Source organism: Mercenaria mercenaria, chromosome 13, assembly GCF_021730395.1.
Source record: "Mercenaria mercenaria strain notata chromosome 13, MADL_Memer_1, whole genome shotgun sequence".
Lineage (NCBI taxonomy): Eukaryota > Metazoa > Mollusca > Bivalvia > Venerida > Veneridae > Mercenaria > Mercenaria mercenaria.
In genome coordinates, this window is record NC_069373.1 from 44,061,181 (window position 1) to 44,083,470 (window position 22,290).

At 36.3% G+C, this 22,290-nt stretch overlaps 1 protein-coding gene across 1 annotated transcript; it reads left to right on the forward strand.

Annotated features, from left to right (window-relative positions):
• Window positions 1-99: 99 nt before the first annotated feature.
• Window positions 100-22,278, forward strand: LOC123529295 (uncharacterized). The gene is made up of 10 exons (XM_045309566.2): window positions 100-469; window positions 867-921; window positions 6,227-6,364; window positions 6,983-7,113; window positions 8,173-8,302; window positions 14,775-14,950; window positions 16,605-16,652; window positions 16,977-17,115; window positions 19,016-19,192; window positions 19,770-22,278. Exons 1-10 carry the CDS (start codon window positions 362-364, stop codon window positions 20,771-20,773), a joined length of 2,106 nt encoding a protein of 701 aa, XP_045165501.2. The 5' UTR covers window positions 100-361; the 3' UTR covers window positions 20,774-22,278.
• The last annotated feature ends 12 nt before the right edge of the window (window positions 22,279-22,290 follow it).

Below are 22,290 nucleotides of genomic sequence, written 5' to 3' on the forward strand. Positions count from 1 at the left end.
CGACTTTGTGAACGCGGACAGCAGGCGCGCAACACTCCCTGGCTTATCGCCATTGTTTACCAAATATAGCGACAATATAGGGGCGTTAATTATAAACGTTTCACCGCATGATGTGTTAATCTACAGAAAATGTGATATACTTTGATTCAGTTTTTGAATAGGCTAATTTGAAAATTAGCGTGTGACGTCAGCGCTGCGGTAATAGACCGATACCCGAAGTTTGTAAAACAGTGTGCGTTCTGAAAATCATCTTAAAGCATTGTAAACATTAAACGCTTTACTTTGTTCTTTTAATAGAAGGGAAACTTTAACAAGTGGTTAATTTTCAAATATTGAATAAAAACAAAACTTTATAAAAAATATGAAAATAATGTATGTAGCTTGTGGAATACTGTTTATAATTGATGGAGTATATTCTATGTATATAACAGAAGACAAGGAAATTCAAAATAAGCCATGTAGCATTATTGTAAGTATTCTGTTTTTGTTAAAGAGCCTCGATCGTGTATTTTTTTTTTCAAAAGACGGACGTTTTCGGACATTTATTTCCATATAGACAGACATTATAGAAAGAATACATTTTATCCTATGGACCCACGCATTATTGAAAAAAAAAAATGTCATTTCTACGTAAAATAATTGTTGGTAAAAATAGGGTAAAACACATGTAGTATGAACATTGCATTTAAAACAGACTTAACACCATTTAAAAAAAACCGAATAATTTCATCACAATGTTTCTGAATGACCTATCAGTACAGAACTTCATTCAAAATACGACTGAAACAAAAGTATCCATTTTACGGGTATTGTATACTTGGCTTGAACGTTTTTTTTTTAGTGTTTCTATTGTTGATTTATTGCAGCCTGCGAACACCAGTCTACCTTGTAGGGAGTTCACCATTACTGGCCGCCCACAATGTAAGTATATATATATACTACTTGATAAGTATTAAAACCCATATGGCAAATTCCCATGTGCCATGACTGCACTAAATATGTGGGAATTGGCACAAAAGGTCTGACAAAAGCAGATGTCTTTAGAGAGGTTCACGAAGTACGATGAACTTCGTGCACTGTGCGTTGTAAAAAAAAAACTGTAATAAGACAAAAGCGTAAAATAGTGTGATATATAAATATAATAGAAACATGCATCGCAAAAACATTTTATTCACATTTTCACTGCTCGATTGCCGCTGAATATAGGAATTTTGCGATTAGGCCATAATAGAGTACCTCCTTTTTGAAGAGTATTCAATTCCTACCGTAAACCTACTTTGACTGCAATTTTCAGGGCGGGGTGGGGGTAGGTTCAAGCCCCACTGGGACCAAAAATTTTTTATCTCATTTTCCTTTTCTTTCTAGTAAGTTTTTACTTCTTTCAAGACTTGTTATTAATTTATTGTACAAATGTGGAAAAAATTCATTTGATAAGCGGTTTCTTGCTGTTCAAAGTGAATTTACCTCTGAAACAGAAGGGGTAGAGTTAGACATCTTTTAAAAATACTGAGTTACATGCGGTAAAAGTTCTCTATTTTGCCTTCATTCTTTAGATTACATATTGTGGAAGAAATGTAGGTAGGTTTTACTTCTGCCCCAGAGTTATTTTTGAATGAAGCGAGCAAACTTCAAAACAGACCCGCAAGATTCAACCTTAATTTTTCAATGTTAGAGTCAGTAGAATTCTGTCTCATTAAATCCGTTTACTTGAGGCATCCTAGAAAAAATGATATCGACAGTTTTATTTTAAGTTTTATAATTGTTTACCAATATTTGATGTTTCTTTCATAAAAAATAATGGTAAAATGAATTCTCTGCAAACGTTTTGGATAAAGGCCGCCGCTTTGAACTTTGTCTCTACTTGAGCTTGAGGAGATACCATGAATTACAAAAAATTTATCGAAAAACGGCACGGTAAAAGTTTTTAAAAATTTGCAACATAGTGCGAAGCACGGTCAACTGTAAGAATATACCAAGTAAATGCCATTTTTTAAATCATACTATTAGGGGCCTTATACCTGTTTTCTTTGACAGAAACGTCACGTCGGAGGTTTTGATATACGGCTTGATTTTGTCGCTTTACCAAAATGGCACACCTAATGCCATAATTTCCCAATGGATTTAGCTCAAGGGTCATTATGAAACTAGATGTGTCATTATGGCTAGAAGTCATTCATTAGCAGTTTACATTCCCTTTATTTTTATCTTTCATTTTTCATATTTTACACAAACTTGTTAGTATTAATAGTATTGCATCCATAATAATCAGCAGTATTCGAGAATCGTTATTAATAAATTCACCACAAAAAATACGAAAACCCCATTTTTAAACGAAGTTTAACTACCAGTATATATCTTTATTATTAGTTTAAAAAATTATATGAGTAGTTGCTATACATGATTCTGTAAAGGGAAGTGGTGGATGGCTCTCCGACCCCACTCTCCACAATGACGGGGATAATAAATGAGCAACCTTTGGTTGCTGAAATTAAAAAAAAAAAATTCACCACCCTTTCGACCACCATAATGATGTTTTTACATGACACCCAAGTCAGAACGCGTGGACGTTCTGGTTACCCGGGCTCATTATGATTATGGCGCGTGAGGCACACTGCCCCATTATGAATCCGTCGACGGTGGCCTAAGCTGTAGGTATAACGCATGTTTTTTTTTTTCGTGTTATAACATCTGCAGAATCCCGAAGGAATGGTTGGACCCCAAGCCCGGTAGGGCGAGAGTACCAACGTTTCCCGAGGAATTCTAAAGATGTTAAAGCACAAAATGAACATGCGTTAACGCTATTCTGGTATAAAACGCGTAAAAAGGTAATAAACGAATAAATTATCCCTCAGCATCATTAAATTATCATGCGCGGGAACGTCTGCGTTGTTTTTTCTTTTTTTTCTTTTTTCACATTGACGTCATTCTCTTTTGAATTATCCGTTTTGGGACCGTAAAGCGTTTACGCTTTGCCATGAAACGTGCATATATAAAAAGGTGTTTTAACAGCACGTTAGCGCGAGAATCTCGTTGTTAACACACTTTTTCTGTCCTGTTAAAACACCCTTCTAAAAGTGACAAGAACATCAGTTTTATGCTAGAATAGACAAAGTTACTTTGACCAACGTCTTCTCAAACTCCAAGGCAGTGCTAGTTACAATTATTACGTCATAACGTCAAACGGCATAGCGGTGCGCTGGAAAAAAATCCAACGGAAAACAGACAAATATTTAATGGATGTCGTCAATGATGTACTTTGAAATCCTTGGTAAAGTGTTAGAATCGAAATAATACATCTCATTTAGTGATTTGGTCTTGAATAAAATGATTGTTTGTCGTTCAATGATGTAAATAGTAACCCTCAATAGATGATCATATTAGACTCAAATAGTAAATCTCAGTGATTTTTTTTTTAATAAAATCATTGTCGTTCAGACGCGTCTTAATATATCACGAGGACGAAATTCCTATGTATCTGAAGTTCAATGATTTTATTCATTGTTTGGAATATATATTATCTAAAACGACAATACCCGCCAAAATATGTAGTACAGTATGAATTCAAATATTTACCAGTGAAGGAAGAATTACATTAGCAACCAGATCAAACATGGAAATTATCCTAAGGTATTTTTGTAAGATATTAAAATCTCTGGTAGTTTCATTAAAGATGAAATATTGTCAAACGTCGTATTTTTTCATGGCTTAAGTATGATAAAAAAAAACATATAATTGTTGAATACACTAAGACAGTAATGGGTTACAGTAATCAAGAGTATGATAGTGACAGTAATCAAGAGTATGATAGTGACAGTAATCAAGAGTATGATAGTGCTTTAATTCGCGACGTAAGTTAGAAAGATTGAACGTCACGTTGTGAGAATGATAGTAAACGTTACTGATAATGTTAAAACGGAAACAGAATTGATGATTTAAAGACGTGACTGCTGATCATCAGGGTAAAAACGTGATTGATCTGGTAAAAACTTATAAACATGATTGATAATGTAAACACATGACTGAGACGGAAAAAATAAAGGATATCCAAAAAAAAGTGTGTTATTTTTGTAATGCAAGGTAATGCAAAAATATATCATTTTCAATACTGTTTTATAGCTTATACATTTTACATCTCTTAACATACTGATTAATCACAGAAAATGTAATTCAGTGCATGATCGGATGACTACAAGCGGGGGTGTATGTTGCAAAGTTTGGGTAACAATTTGTATACATGTATATTTGTTGTTGTACAATTTATCTATCCGGTATCGCGGTCATGATTCCCATCCCTTCCCATCTTTACAAACATCGTGACATCTTCGGCTGTGCTTGTACTCGTTTTTGTTAGCTTGTACTCGATTACATATATCTTATTTCGTTATTTCGGCGTGTCCCGGTCATTATATTAGCCGGCATCGGCGTGTTAGTGGCACTGCAAGACAGATTATATAGATAATAGATTCATTTTGCCTCGCTTGCAATGAAAATCTTGCACTGAGTAACTATCGTCTCTATATAATTATTACCTTAGTTAGTTAGATAGTTAGTACCGTAACAAAAAAATCACCGGGACTTGAATCTACAACAAAAACCACCTGGTATCATCACTCCGTTCGTTGTTACTGGACTGCTAGATATTTCCAATCATTCCCAAGTTGTACGTTGTCGATTTGATCCCCTGGACCACCGTTTCGCATCCTATATTCGTCAGTTTCCATTCGTTTCTTGTCAGTAATTGCTGGCAGTGTTCGGAACACCTCGGGTTGACCGTTGAATGTAAGGTAATAGGCCGGCCGCAAATCAAATTCACCGGACATCAGTGGACACGAACTGAACAGGCGCAATACAAGGAACGCACTACTTTCGAACCGTTAAGCTACCTTACGTCCAGAGGGCGCCTTTGTCCGGTGTAGTCCGTTCCAACTTATGTGCATGCTCAAATTTCCGCCGGATGGAACGGACCTCGCCTGAGAAGGAGCGTATTTGGCGAATGAGAAATGGACAAGAAACGAATGTGGACGGAGAAAAACGGATTGAAAATCTTGAAAATTGCTCTCCGTCGGATGTCCGTTTATGCTGTCCGTTAAAGTGTGACCGCCTGTTCCAGAGTTGTTTCCGGTTTAAGATTTTGGTTGTCTTAGCTGAGAGAAGAACAGCCCAGATCTCGAATTACAGCACCAATGAACTACATGACTTAATCTCAATTTCTTCGGATATGTAACTTATTGACGTATTAGTAGAACGAAATTGACGCTTAGAAGGGTTTAAATAGCGATTTTGCTGATAGCGGGTCTATTTATCTAAGCTCCGTAAATAAACATTAAGATAATCTTTAAGACTATATCGATATTTGGCACCCTGGGCTTAAAGATTTCTTAATTTACGCAGACGTCATATTACAAGTGTATGTGGCAAATACGTCATGAGATTGAAGAGTTTATTTCTATATTTGATTGTACCGTGTTACATGGATGAGGAGCACACACTCAAGTCTAAAACAAAATTTATGTTCTGTTCTGTTTCAAAAGCACTAACGCTTGTTCAAATCTGGTTCTGAGTGACCTGATCGCTATTCACAAAAGCTTGATCTGTACATGTTAAAAATTAGAATAAATTTTAAATTACAGGACATTAAACAAATAAACAAAAAAAAAACATCTGCAGTCGGCTTTATTGAAACATTTCATTCGTCTCCACAGGGTACGCTCTAGAGAGGTTGAATTGTATCATAAACAATAGGAGCATCCCAACCACACCCAGCACATCCAGATTAAAAAAAAAAGTAACTTCTATACCGTAAAGTATCGACGGAATTGAAACGTACGCACACACAATGAAATAAGGAAATAAAACATATGACTTCGGGGTAAATTTAAAAAAGATGAAGTCGCATTTCACGTATAATGTATATCAGGATATGTGTTTGTTTCATTGTTTGCCGGATTGCAATATCCACCACCGAGTGAACACCATATGCTATAATTTTCACGAGTGAAAAGTTAGATATGGGTTTCACGAGTGAATTTAACATTTTTGTCTCGCATGTAGGCCTAAAACACACAATTTTCAATGTTTTTTTTTTTTTTTTTTTTTTTTTTAATTCTATTCTATTTTTGACATTTTTCAGTGTCACTGTGAAATTCACCACACATATTTCATTGTTATATTTCAATCTACTGAAAAAATGTAATAAATAAGTATATTTGGTATGATGAAATTGCAGATTGTACAGAAAACACATTACAGAAGTTATTCCCGGACTTGTACAATCGGGTGGACCCAGACGGGGCAAACTGGCCGGGAAAAATTCAAAACGTTGAGTACAAGGAATCAAGCACGGAATGGACAGTAACTCAAGACGGTACTATTTTTCATTATCACTAATAGCTTACTTTAGTACTTAAGAAAGCCAAATTTTACTTTTATTTCGCATGATCATACGTTAGTATGTTCAAATTTGAAACAAATCAAATATACGAGCAGTCTGGCCATGCAAATCTGTTAGCCATTTTGGAATTGTATTTCAACGGAATATATACAAGGCGGTCAGTTGTACTCCGATACTGACAAGTTCCAAGCGTGAATATGTAGTGGAAACCGAGTGATGCATGGCGTAATGATCTAAAACAACAACAACAACAACAACAACAAAAAAGCCTAGACATTCAGCTGGAACGACTGACTTGACTGAATGTATTTTGGCTAAACGGGTGGCCAGAAAACTGACATGACTTCGTCTACAAGAAATTGTTGAAGTTTTTACATTTATATTCTACGTAGTGTTGGCCGTTGACGGCGTAGAAATAGTCCGGCTTCAAGCAGTATTCCGGCTCTGGACCTAGTCTGAGGCTTACCTGCCCCTATATCTCGTTCGTAATGTAAGGCTTTAGTACGTTGCTGGACCCAGCAGTCCGCTGAGTGTTCATTATTGCAGTTATATGAATGGAAATTATCATGTATATTCATATTTATATTGCAGGAAACATCAATTATTTAAAAGGCTTTCAGATTATTCAAAATGGCAAAGATTTTGAAACATTTGGGCTTAAACTGTGCAGCGTGATAGATCTTTCCAAGATGACAAAATCAGACCTTAATCATCTAATGAGGGTAATTATAATTTATTTCTGATTTAAGTAACATTTCAGACCTGTCATCACTGTTTTTTTTTTCTTTTCTGACGTTACAGAAACAAAAGGTCTTTAATGCATTCAATTTCCTGTTGAGCTAAAGTGACAATTAAGTTACAGTAATAAGTTGTATCTGTTACAACCCATTTTTGGTCAGCTTCAGAAATATCTTTGGACGAATAATGTTGGATCTGTCACATATGACATTATCAGATTTCATATTATGTGCTACTGGATACAAAAAAAAAAACAGACTTGTAGTAATTATGTCGTAAGTAGCAGTTAAACCGATTATTATACCCAGTTGTTAAAAGGGTATCCAAATGTTCTTAAAATTACGTGAACACGATAAATATATAAGTACCCTGTACGTAGGAATTTAGAGAAATTCGCGAATCTGAAATATTAAGTGTTCTCAACCATGACTGTTTTTCATGATTTCTTACGACTTTTTCTTCGTAAGACGTCGATATATTCATCCGTATATAATTTTGAGTACCAAGTAGATAAATCGGTTATTTCAAACAACAACAAAAAATGATGACAGCTCCATATTTGCGTAATTTAGAAAGAAATTTGTTGCTACTAGATACCGAGTATCTGTAAATAAAGATATCATAAAACTGACTCAGTGATTTCGGGACAGTATTTATTTGCCATCAGTCTGGCATTAATCGGGAGGCCGTACAAGTACTCGTTAGTGTCGGGAACATGGCCAAATTCCGCCCAGTTCAAGTTTCGAACCCGTGATCTCCGGCTCAGGAGTACGACGCTCAACGGAAACACCTTTAGCCGATAATGCCCGGACTTATATAACATTTTGATAAATATAAATGCGAAATTCTGACTGAAAATTAGCAGTAGAGCTTACATACCTTACACGAAAGTCCTCTGTCTAGTGCATATTTCTCATGAAATTAGAAATGGACATTACTAAAACGGTTTAAATTTACGAACAAGAAAACGAGCAATATTTATTTCTCGATTACAAGCCGTTCGTAGTGGTAAAGGATTTCTAATAATATATCTTTTTTTTCAGACAAAATTTCGTATAGAGAACCAAGATGCGGGAAGCTATGACGTTCAGATAAAACCTCTACCGTTTCCTCCAGAAGGCATACAGTCTACTGGTGTTACAGTTTCTCTGGAAGCAAATAAAACTTTAAATGGTAAGCCCATGCATACATGAACTAGTATTCCAGTCTTTAAACAGAATATATTCTTTTAAATGCAGATTATTTTACCGCTAAAATGCAATTCAATTACAACTGAACTGAAAGTTCAAGAGCAATATATTGAACTTTCAATTTTTCCAATAATCGGTATTATCGTTGTTTTTTTTGACACATTAAATAAAGAAGCCGTGTATAAAAAGTCAACGGCAAAACCAAATGTGTTCAAAATTACAAAAGATTATTTTATGTCAAACAGTAGTGATGGGCAAATCGGTTAGATTTGCCAACCGATTAATCGGCATAATCGGACAATCCAACCGATTCGCTTAATCGGATATAATCGGATAATCGGGTTTTTTTTAGTTGCATATTTGTAAGTTCACCTCACAAGGTATGTTTTATGTCATTACTTAAGAAATGAACCTCACAGACATCAAATATCCTATTTCTATTGTACCCCTTCATAAATACGAGTAAGTTAACAGTATAAAGTAAAATATTTGTGAGGATAGTAAACTTCAAATCAGGAACTCGTCTTAATTTCACCAGGGACTTATCCAGTGATATTGTGTTGTAAAATTATTTGGAGCAAAAAAGGTATTAACGATTTATTAATTCTTAGTTAACGACTGGAATGATTTCAATCCGACAAAATAAAAAAAAATGAAAATACTTCTGCTAACATGCTTGCGCAAGTCTTACGGCATCCTATGCATACTGCCATACTAATGTCAAGAGCTTAGGTTGGTGGTTTTCTCGGCTTAATTTTGAAAAAGCCATATATCTTCCCAAATCTGGGTGATCAAGAGATGACATAAAGTTCTTTCGACACTTTGGAGGAAGCCATTTTTACTTAGGGCGCTTTTGTTTGCAAAAATCCGGTTTGGGTTTTAGGTTTTGGTTTGGATAAAAAATAATGATAAACTTAAACTGGTTTCGGTTAAAATGAGTTCTTGAACAAACAGGCGGTTTGTATGAACAAAATGACGAATCTAGAAAAATAGTGATTAAATTTATTTTATGGACTAAGCACATTGATAAAATTACAAAAAAGGCAAATTCAGCCTTGGCTCTACTCCGTAGAAATTTTCGCCACTGTCCATCAGAATGCAGAAAAGTGCCTACTTAGCTTTAATACGATCAACTCTCGAATATAGTGCATTCGTTTGGGACCCTTATGCACCTGTCAACTTTTTGCCCGCCCAGGGGGGCGGCGGGCTGACCCAGGGGAATTTGACATTTCAAAAAAATTGTTGTCTAAATCCCCACCCTAGAGACAACCTTTTTTGTCTAAATCCCACCCTAGAGCCTTCTTGGTACATCAAATGTTTGTCCAATTCCCGCCTGTCGGGAATGGCCTTCTGTCTAAAGTCCCGTGTATGCCCGCCGCTCCCCCGGGCGGGCAAAATATTGACAGGTGCATTACTTAGAAGGCGATATTAATAAGTTAGAACGTATCCAGCGTCAGGCAGCGAGATTTATTACCGGCGACTACAGGTCTAGAGAAAAAGGATCGGTCACAAACATGTTGGAATCTTTCAAACTAACTCCACTTCAGGATCGTAGAAGAACCAGTCGACTTGTGTTTCTCTACAAAGTGGCCGGGGGTCTGGTGCCAGCTATACACCCTTCGGATTACCTACAAACTGTAACTCGTAAAAGACAAATCAGAGCAAAATCATATAGTGATTTCAAAGTGTCAAACATTGTTGAAAACCAAGTAATAAACAATACCAGAGGTTTTAGTGTTAAGCATTGTAAATCTGAGCAATTGAAAAACTCATTTTTTGTGAAAACTACAATTGAATGGAACCACCTGGACGATAGGGTGGTCCGCGCAGACAACAGAGGGCTTCAAGTCTGCCCTTCTTCACGATTAAGCGCCTCCCTCCAGTGTGCGAAGCTGTAACAGGCCCTACACTGTAAAACATACAGATACAGATTTATTCTAAATGGAGATAAATGACAGATTTTGTATCTAAGAGCCAAACATATTAAATAACATGTACTACTATTACTACTCCTCACGTGCCGCCACAATTTAACATAGCAAGGCTAATTATGGCATAGACAGTTGAGTCACTTCCTTTTGCACTCGAGAACATTAGACCAATTGAGTGAATACAAATGATAGTTTTTGTTAAGTTTAATGTCAGACTGACAGAATTATAGATCATATATCAACTTTCAGTGCATTATTTAAGGCATGGCCGGGCAGCTAGGTAAAGCCACTGTCCGTTAAGTCAGCTGGATTACTTAAAAATTCACACATGAAAGAATTCTACACCCTGAGCAAGGTTCCGAGCACACTGCAGTGAAGGACAAATAAATTAATATCAACTACCCTAACCATCCGGCCACAAAGACTAAGACTGAGATGTAATCATATAACTGTATCCACTATCCAGCAGACTTTTTTTTTATTTCAATTTGATGAAAATTAGAGATTAAGTGTTTTGTAACAGGGATAACTCCTAAATTGAAATCATTGCTGTTTCCTTGTTTTAGACACACTCAGCAAAGTTTGACAGTTGTGATGTAGTTAATGTGCAAAAATAGATGACGTTATACTACTCAAGGTTCAAGCAAAGCACATATACTCTGACTCTGGTGCTGGACTGATTTAAGTAAGCAGTTGTATTTTAGGCCAGCGAGTGTATCTTACCTCACAAAAACATGTTTAAATAAATATTAATTAAGATTTTTCAAAAATGGTTGACATATTCAACCTCTGACATTTTTTTCTGATGACGCATTGTATATTCAAAATCCGGATGGCATCCAATGACACCCCTGACTTGATCAGATAATACTTAATACTTTGAACTTTTATGTCACTGTATTAGGTGGGGGAGAAACCATGGATATACATTACTAAACATAATTGATACTTATGTATATAGTTATATGTATTTCGGTGAATTGAAATTTCTCTACACTAAACGCAGCCACAGGAAAACACTACAGCAATTTCAAGGCAGAGACTGACGCACTCATGAAGGCCGTCTCAATGATTGAAAACTCGGCAGAAGAAAGTTCCTCAGTCGTCTTTCTTACAGATGCACTGTCTGTCATGGAAGCTCTTATCAACAATAAAGCTCCGCAGCTAGCCAGGAGAATGCAGCACCTGAGTATAACCTGCAAAGTAGCACTTCAGTGGATTCCATCCCATTGTGGACTTGCAGGCAATGAAGAGGCAGACAAACTGGCTAAGTTAGGAGCTCAGTCAGAACAACCAACAGAACATGTGAGTCACAAGGGGAAAGTCACCATCACTAATGAGACAATGCATTATCAGTTGAAACAAACTTGTGCAAACTTGTTTTCGAAGTTAGCATTGTAATAAATTGTACAACATTTGACAACAAGGATCAGCTCTTTTTACAGACTTAATAGTCATTTTTATTTTTGTTGTTGATAACTGCTTTGTCTATATTGAAATGGTTATTTCATGAGGACATGATTTTATAGAATTCACCTTTTGAAGATAAAAACGATGGTATTTATGGCTTGTTAGAAATTAATTACACAACTATGAAATCCATGAAAATTAGTCCTCCACAAGTATGTATGACTTTGCAGTGTTTTACGGCCATTTTTTTTGCTTTTGTTAACAGGTCCTAGAGCTGTCAGTCAAGTTATTTTCAATTAATATCTTGTCAGGGATAAAAAACAAGAGGGCCAAGTGGCCCTGGTCGCTCACCTGACAAGCCAATGATGCACTATGGTTGTAGGAGAACAAGTTAATGACTGAAAATGTTATTTGAACAATTTTGGTAGAGGACCACCCAAGGATCATTCCTGTAAAGTTTCCTTAAATTTGGCTCAGCAGTTTCACAGGAGATAATGGTGCAATATAGGCTCGGCCAACCCGGTTGGGCTCACACCCTCAACATCTCGACCAAAGCAATCCTTGATGAAAATCATAATACGTTTTTTTCTTCTCCAGGTTCAAATATCATGTCTTCTATTTTTTATGAATTTTTGAAATCAAGAGTTTTTCCTATATAAGTCTATGTAAAAACAAGTATCCCTGGGGCGGGGACAATCTTGACTCCAGGGCCATGATTTGAAGAATCTTGGTAGAGGTCAACTAGATAATGATATACACCAAATATCTAAACTCTAGCCGTTGTAGTTTCAGACAAAAAGAATTTTCAAGATTTCCCTCTATAACTCTATGTAAAACAAGTAGCCCCTGGGGCGGGGCCAATTTTGACTCCAGGGCCATGATTTGAATAATCTATGTAAAAACAAGCAGTCCCGAGGGTGGGGCTAATTTTGACTGCAGGGCCACGATTTGTATATTCTTGGTAGAGGTCCACTGGACAATACTACACACCAAATATCTTAACTCTAGCCATTGTAGTTTCAGACAATTTTTTTAAAGATTTTCCTATACAAGTCTATGTAAAAAACAAGTAATCCCTGGGGCGGGGCCAATTTTGACACTGGGGCCATAATTTGAACAAATTTTCTAGAAATTCGGTGAGGTGAGTTAAACAAGTTTGGTGAACATGCAAAAATAAATAAAAGCGCTATCGTGAACACAAGGCTAAAATCTGCAATTTTAGCCATTTCAGGGGGCATAACTCCAAGACCCATCGTGCAATATGGCTGGTTTTCGAAAGTAACCGAGATCTAATAGAGATACAAGTTATGTGCAAGTTTGGTTCAAATCAAATGAGAAATGAAAGCGCTATCATGAACACAAGCTCAATTGTGCAGATTTTAGCCATTTCAGGGGGCATAACTCCAAGACCTATCTTGCAATATGGCTGGTTTTCGAAAGTAACCGAGATCTAATAGAGATACAAGTTATTTGCAAGTTTGGTTCAAATCAAATAAGAAATGAACTCGCTATCTTGAACACAAGCTCAATTGTGGACGGACGGACGACGGACAAAAGACCATACTAAAAGTTTCACCTACTTTCAGTCAGGTGAGCTAAAAATGAAAATTTAATTGGAAATTAAAATTTTATTGATATGAATAGTTGTATGCATGAAAATAAAAAAATACTCATTTTGCTCTTAAAATTTAGTCAGACTAGGGAACTGCTTTGCATAATTATGTATTTATATACTAATGATGTTTATGTGCATATAAAGTTATGTCAATGTGCATAGGGCTTCTTGCTAGGACTTGAACCTAGAATTCTTACAAAAGTAAGTGTGTTTCTTTACACTACAAGAAGTGATCCCTTGCTTAGCAACAGAGACATTTATTTAAATACAAAATATTGCATTTGTATGTTATCCTTCAGAAACAGACACATTTACTATAAATTAAAACTTTATACTATAACAGTAATTGGATTTGGGACTGTCGGAGGTCGAATAATCTTGGAACGAAATGAATGGAATATTTCGACCATGGTAAGAGAAACTGATTATAACGATGTATACATGCCAATCAAAGAGAATGTTTTCAGAAGTAATTATTGACAAATGAATTCGGCTGAGCATAAAGATTACCACGTGTTTTCTCCAGAAATTAACAAATTCTTTTTTTTTTCCTTACTCATTTCCATTTTGGTCCAGACGGTCCGCCATTTTTTCTCGAACTGCAATAAATTTCGGATACAACAAACCGAACAAACCGCCTCCGGAGGCAGTTTGGTCGGTTTGACAAACCGGTTAGCGGTTTTTTAAAACAAATGACACAAACCTTTTCCAGATCAAAACCAGTTTTACAAAACAAATCGAAAGTTTGGCAAACCGGTTTGAAACCGAACTGAGTTTGTTACAAACAAAAGCGCCCTTAGAGTAGTTTCCTTTGGCGTAATTGCCCAAAAGAACCGTAAATACCAGAAAGGAAGAGGTCAGAAACAACTAAATTATCCATTTAGGGTGCCAAGTAATTAATCGGTCAGATAAAAGTGAAGTCGGCGATCGCGCTCATGAATGCAGCGCCGACGATTATTCGATTGTCGCCGATTGTCGGCCCATCACTATCAAATAGCCAAACGAGGCCACACAAAAAAAAGAAAAAGAACAAAGCCTCACTGTTCCAAAGGACCAGACTTTGGCAGATCTAGATGAGTGTAATTACCTAAGAAAAACACATTATGCAACATTAAATAAAAATGCTCACAGTTTTAATACAAATAAGTAAAACAACCGTAACTGCATTTCACTATCATCGTTTTGATCATCGCTTTTTCTTTTTAGGACTCCTATAAGCCCGAAATTCGAAATCGTGAAATTGCGATGATGCAAGTCGAAACATTCGAAAACACGATAATGAAAGCCGAAACAGCGATAGTCAAAACAACGATGATAAAAGTCAAAAGCACGAAGTTTTTCCATCGTGGTTTCGTGTTTTTCGTCATCGTGTTTTTTGTGTTTCCGCCTTTGTAATTTTGACTTTCACCATACGTCTGACAGTTTCGATTTGCGACTGTCATTATTTATGAATACTAGTATTTTTGTATAAAAAAATCAATAAATGTTTATTTTTTCAGTTTATCATCCGGAGATAAACATGACGGTTGATTACTTCCAAGATAATGCAACTGCTGTGAATATATCAGTATTTATAAGTGGAGAAATTAGAGGGCTTACATCAATGGAAATTATGCTATTTAATGAAAATAGAGATTATTTACCAAATGCACAAAAACATTTTAACATTTCCCAGGTAAGCGTTTTTTGTTTTGTTTTGTTTTTGTTTTTGCATCAAATAAGAGAGGTATCGAATTTATATATGTGCAGGTACGGTTTGTATAATTGTATCGGGTTGTATGATTTATTATGTATGAGCCGTGCCATGAGAAAACCAACGTAGTGGGTTTGCGACCAGCATGAATCCAGACCAGCTGCGCATCCGCGCACTCTGGTCAGGATCCATGCTGTTCGCTAACGGTTTCTCTAATTGCAATAGGCTTTGAAAGCGAACAGTATGGATCATGACCAGACTGCGCGGATGCGCAGGCTGGTCTGGATCCATGCTGGTCGCAAAGCCACTATGTTGGTTTTCTCATGACATGGCTCAATTTTCAATAAAAAATTATTATAATTTGACAAGCATTTGGTATATTAGACCAATATCGGCAATAAATATTATGTATATATAGTGATCTCATGCATGCAAATGTGCGTACGTAAAAATATCTAGCAAGCTTTTTTAAGGTTTTGTTTTGAGTAAGTTGAGGAAGTATTCTTATTTTCTTATATAAGTGCACGTGGTATAAGCTGATCTGTTGTTCATTTGAGATTTGAAAAATGTTAAACTAGAATTGTGTCCATTGGACACGGATGCTCCCATATACTTTACCATCCTGTATATAGCAGTTTTTCAGTACAGACCATCTTCACACGAAGTTTGAAGCAACTTTTATTCAGATATGGTTGTTTATTCGAGAAAATTTGAATCCATTCCTTCAAAAAAGTATATGAGGAGTGGAACACGCCAACTTTCTTCACTTTGGTCTATTTTGTGAAGTTCAGAAAGGGCCATAACTCTAAAAAAATAGCCACAGAAAAACGTCCATCATTTATGGTAATCTTCACATGAAGGTCCTTTATCTGTGAAACTTTCAAGCATATCATTTTAAAAGCGTTTGAGGATCGGACACACAAGCTTTTTCTCTATATTCTATAAAACAAAACAAAAAACACAAAGGGCCATAACTGTGGATAAAATGATCCCAGCAAAAGTTCCTACCTTTATGGTCATCTGCACATCATGCTTGTCCATCAGTGAAAGTTTGAAGCAAATTAAGCAAATAGTGTTGGAGGAGTTGGACACACAATATATTACTCTATATTCTATATAGCAAAACCATCAAAGGACCATAACTGCAGTAAAAATTGTCACAGAAAGTCATTCCTTTCTAGTCATCTGCACTTCAAGCTTTCGGGACTTACGGACAGACGTACGGACAGCAGCACCGCTATATGCCTCCCCACATAAATGTACAGCATAGAATGTTTTAGTCAGTAATAATATTTGATAGTCACGGTCTCTAGGAATAAACCTTTCCGCCTAAAACTCCGCCTCATTCAGACGGTGACGTATTGATCACTGACAGTCTGACTAAAGTACTCGATCTTCCTAAATGCGTAGCCATAATAGGAGATGATTCACCTATTAATAAAGTATTAAGTACAATACAAAATCTAAATAAATGATACTCACCGAGTAGAAAAGGAGCCGATCGAAATTCATACGAAGTGGTATAATCTGTGTGTATGTGTTTTTAATACTTTTTATATATTTTACGTTGATTCCATCAAGATTATTATTACATTGTATTTTAGTTCTAATTATTAAACATTTTCTATATTTTCAGGAATCATTCGTTATAAATGATTTACAAGAGGGGAATTATACCCTAAAGGTATCAAATATACATACGTATATGAACATTTATCACTTTCTCTTTTTTCTAAAGAAATTCCGCGTGAGTTTTAGCTTGCGTCTCAAAGTTTACTCTTTTTTCTCAAACGGGCGGTAACTCTCTCTTACGCCATTACTGTGAATACATTTTTAAATCAAGATTCTTCTTAACCTTAGAAATATATATGCATCCATCAAATGCGCCAGTGCAGTAAGAGAAATATGAATATTTGTTTTCTTTATAAAAAAAAAAACAAAAAAACAAAACAACATCTTTGTAAAATGTGTCGTATTTCTGTTAAAAGTATTTTAATTTCTTTTACAGTTAACACCCATAGACCCAAGTTATGGTTCCGATGATACCACGTGTCTATGTTATTTTGGAACAAGTGACCATCGAGATTGTAGGCCCTGTATGGGCTACACGAAAGCAATACGAGTAGAAAAATGGACGGACACTTCTAGTAAGCCGTTCTTAAGTGTCCGAGATGTTGATCCTATTTCCTCCATGGCATTTGGTTAATCATGCATCAACTATTGTTTTCTCCTTTTGTCGTGCTCGAGACCTGTACTTATCAGTTTCTGTGACTGAACATTTAAGCTGTAAAAGCCAATTTCATAATATGGTGTACACCATACGAAATATTGGTAGCTAACAGTTCTGACATGATGTATGTTTGCTTACATTCAGCACAAATTATTGATTTAGAAAAAAAAAAATAGAAAAAAAAATTAGGCAGAAGTCAAAGTAATGACAAGCCCTTGCTAAGTACGGGTCATTCACCAGTTTATTTTCCATGCTTAGTACCGTCTTCCTTTATCCCATTGTGAGCTTTGTTACGCTGCGTAATTGACAAATATGTTGTTGTTTTTTGCATGTTAATTACATTGTTTTCGGTTTTGTACAGGAGTTGTTTAAATGAGCCGCACCATGAGAAAACCAACATAGTGCGTTTGCGACCAGCATGGATCCAGACCAGCCTGCGCATCCGCGCTGTCTGGTCAAGATCCATACTGTTCGCTTTCAAAGCCTATTGCAATTAGAGAAACAGCAGACTGCGCGGATGCGCAGGCTGGTCTGGATTGATACTGGTCGCAAACGCACTTTGTTGGTTTTCTCATGGCGCGGCTCAAATTATGTTTATCATTTGCATATAAATGTTGTGTTGTGTTCTGAACTGATGTAATTTCATTTTTATCAAATGATTACAGTATGTGTTTTAATATTCAGTTTAGATTTTATTTATTTTATTTGTTTATGTTTACTTGGTTCAAACGTTTTTAAACCGAGTTCGGGGACCGTAGTCATCTGATTCGGTGTGTTTTAGCATAATTTTGAAATTAGTCAATGGCAAGGTCGCATTTTATGACTGGTCTACAAACTCAAATTCATAACTTTGAACTATTTTTTCATTGGACAGCAAAATTTCTTGATCAAATAGATGTTGTAGTTGTAAATTGCTTATTTATTTCTAATTAAAAAAATACAGTTTCATCTTTCATATGTGTTTGAATTTATAATCTTTCTGCCAATCCTGCTGGTAGGGGTAGCATCTCCACGTTCAGTGGTCATTTTCCATAAACTCCCGTCTTTATTTTGTCTTTTTATTCCGCCATGTCTAGCTTAAGTAACCTTTGGTTTATTCCGCCATGTCTAGCTTAAGTAACCTTTGGTTTACGTTTTCTGTATCCCGCTTTTCAATCTTATCTTTATTCTTTCTAACCTCAGAGTATTTCTTTGTGTTGTTGGGTTTAACTTTACACCGACACAACTATAGGTCATATAGCGACTTTCCAGCTTTCGACGATGAAGGAAGACCAATGTTCCCCTCCGTGACTTTTTATGGAATTAGTTCAGTCACGAGCGGACACGGCGGTAGAACCACTGACCTTCCGTTAACTAGCTAGACGGCTTCCTAACACCACCGAATTTTACACCCCAAGTGAGGTTTCGAAACCACAGCGGTGAAGAGTAAGTGATTCGAAGTCAGCGACTTTAACCACTCGGTCTTGAAAGCCCCTTTCATCTACTATAGTTACAGTTAGTATATTTAAAGCATTTATAAATTAAGCCCAAGCAGATAAATGGATTGCGTGTTCCGATTATATTCTATGAAAACCAATTTTCCCGTTTCAAAAATCCATAGGTTTTGAAAGAGAACTATTCCATGCGTTAAAATGTTCCGACCTATTTGAATGACACACTTGCGGAGTGTCATGTTTACATCCATTTAACATCCATGAACGTTAAAATAAAATCGCAATTGCTATTAAAACAAAACAAATATATTTAAATTTGTGTTTTGATGGATTGCACAGATTCGCTTAAATACTATTGTTAGATTGTGATTATTTCACTCCTAGTTGAAGTAAAATTACCCCCAACTGACGAGGAATCCATGGTTGCCCTAATTCTGGCACCAGTTCTTGTCATATCACTGGTTGTCATCATAGCACTGTCAATATGGTATATATGGTACAAGAACAAACTGCCGTCATGTGTAAACTTGCCAGAAATATTGAGGAAGAAACATTCATCCGGTAAGATCATTATAGCTATATAACATGTAAGCCTGATCAGATTTTCGTCAAGCTTAGTTCTGTACTGAATGTAAGCCTGTATGATATTTAGCCTACACAATCATATTACGCTTAGGTCCGTGCGTTTTGTTCAACTTATTAATTATAAAGACTTGGATTCTTTAAGCCATTTCACATACACACCGAACCGAAACTGAATCTGAACCAATGCCGTATGTTTTGTTTTGGAATCGGCTAGGAGTATCACATATACACTAGACTTTGAGCGAAACCGTCGACTTACTGAAACGGAATTCGATAAACTTTCTGTCGGTTTTACTTGTAGTTCGGTTTCAACGTATACGTAAAATGGCCCATGGATTATAATGTATTCTAATTCTTTTTTGGTCGGTTTTGGTTCGGTGTGAATGTGAAATAGCCCAAACAGCAAAAATACATAGAAGTTTAACATCTTCAGTTTTGTCTAGTGGAGTTCGAATTATACCTTCTGCAAGAATGATGTCTATAATGTTACTATATACCAAGTATAATTAAATATACGATATAATCATAAAATGAATTCATCGATATATTTCAGATTTCACATCCATAGCAGAAGACCAAATTGCAAAAAGACCTACCCTACGGATAATATATACATATGATCACGCCTCTCACAAATCAGCAGTCAACAGCTTGGAATCTCTCATAAAGAACTCCACAAACTTTATTGTTGCCACAAACGATCATGTTGAAACCGGAACCAGAAGTTCACTTTTGTCGTCTGCAAACTCCGAAGAAAGTCTTGATAGAAAAATACTGAACAGTGCCGACGTTATTTGTGTTGTTCATTCGGAATGGGCTAATAAACTCATATCAGTTATTGCCTCCGGTGAGGTCAGCGCCGCTGAATTAGCACACATTGAAGATAAAGTTTTTCTTGCATACGTGAATGAAATGATTCAAAATCCCGCACTTGCGTCAAAGTTCGTGTCGATCCGGTACGAGTACACCCCGGATTCGGCCGTCATTCGAGAGCCATTTCTTGGCCCCCTGTTTAATCTTCCTACAAATACGGAAGCTTTTATAAAACACTTACATTCCAGGGCGGTTTCTTCAGATTCAAATGTAGTAAATTTAAATGCAGCTGACAAAATGGCATTGTTTTCTTCAATAAACGCATCATTCGTTTATCAAAGTAAGCATAAGTCATGGCTGTTCAAAAAATTATTCTATCTTCGGAATTCACCTTCGAGCGACGATTCTGGGATAGTCATGCGCAGAACTCGAGCTTTACGTTCAAGAAGCGTCCGCTCGCGAAGTGCTGAAACGATCACGTATCTTGCGTGCACGTGTGACAAAAACAGCAGACAAACAGTGTGTACCACGTGCTATCAGAGGCATGCGTCAAGATTAAGGACATATTCGTGTGATCTCAGTTTTTATCCACCAGAATCTATTTTCGACGGAACAAGTGAGCGTTTAAGCTTGCTGCAGAATAAATTTGTTGATATAAATAGCCGCTATCATCAAACGTTGAATTTAAAGAGCAACGACGAAGAAGAAGAAGACTGTTTTACTTTGGATGGACAAAGTGTGTAAACGAACAAATACTAAGTATAAAAGAATATATTAGTTTGCCTAGAAACACACCAACCATTCTCTCTGTAATTTTCAGTTTAGAGCTAGGCATCGTTGATTCGCGGACGAATGGAGTTGCAGACTAGCCTAACACTACTTTGCAGTGTCCTTGTCCGTATTTTTCTAAATTAATGATTGATCCATACACTTACGGACAATCCACCGAGATAAACGAAATCACAAACGATTTTTTTTCTGAAAGTCAAAGACCTACCTTCCTACAGGCTTTGTTTAACCTATTTTTACGACTTGGAATTTATGGTATTTAACTATCTATAACTATCTATTGACTTTCTAAAGCTGTAAGCCTAACTCTTGCAGCAAGAAAAAAAAAAAAAAACTGAGTATTAACGTCTTTATACCGTTTCATGTCACTAACTGAAATACAGTTGAAACTCGGAATCTCAAATCCCACGAGACTTATACTTCGAGATACGCGACTTTCGTCTTTACAGGGATATTTTGTGCAGACGTTTTCAGGACGGGTCTTCGAAATATGCGAGTTCGAGTTGCCGAGTTTCATGTGTATATTCACTTATAGGCCTAACTATACTAAAGGAACCAGCGTGGGAGCCATCTGGTCTATCGCGTAATGGCTGCCAGGTATTTGGACACTAATTTTTCACTTGGCATGGCAACAGAGGTCTAAATTAAAGCTAGTTTCTGTTTAAATTTCATTGTGGATGTATTTGTGACATTTTGGTAGGAAAAATGTGAGAGCAGGTTGTATTTGGTGAAGTGAATCTCAGTTGTAGTATGAGTAGTACTTCCAGGTCACAGCAGTGTGATTTTGATGTCAGTTTACAGTAAGCAAATGTGACCAGAGAAATCTCTCTTAGAAGATACATGACCCCTACTTTTCTCTTCATATTATATCAGTTTTATCACAACTCTTTAAAATGAGGTAAGGATTTGTTCTCTGAAATGGGTCTAGCTATGTTTGGAAGCTCTTTAAAAAATGTCAGTTTTATATAGAATATATAGGGAAAACTATTTAGATGGTTGTGACCTTTAGAATCGTTTGTCACACTCGCCAATGATGTAAAATAGAGATCATGACTCTTACAAAAGCGGGCTTTAAATAAATGGAAGGGAGTATTGATATATACCATACCACAAAGAGTGTACAAATTAAACACAAGATTCTAGCATTTCCATTGGTTTAAAGGTGGTCACATGGCAATCTTCTATTTTCCGTGATGCATATGGCTTTGTAGATTTTAATGTTGGTAAAAACGTGGTCAATAAACAAACTAAGAATTGTTTATGACCCCCACCCCACAAGAAATATATGAGGTCAGTACAATAATATTTTTGGAACTCGGCTAACGCCTCGCAACCCCTCCCCCACCCCCACACACGCAAGATTTACCAGACTGGTTCAATATATTTCAATGAAGGGTCATTACCTATTACAGTTGGTTATTTTTAATACATTTAGAGGGAAGGGGGTGTATGTCTGAAAGTAAATTATCTAA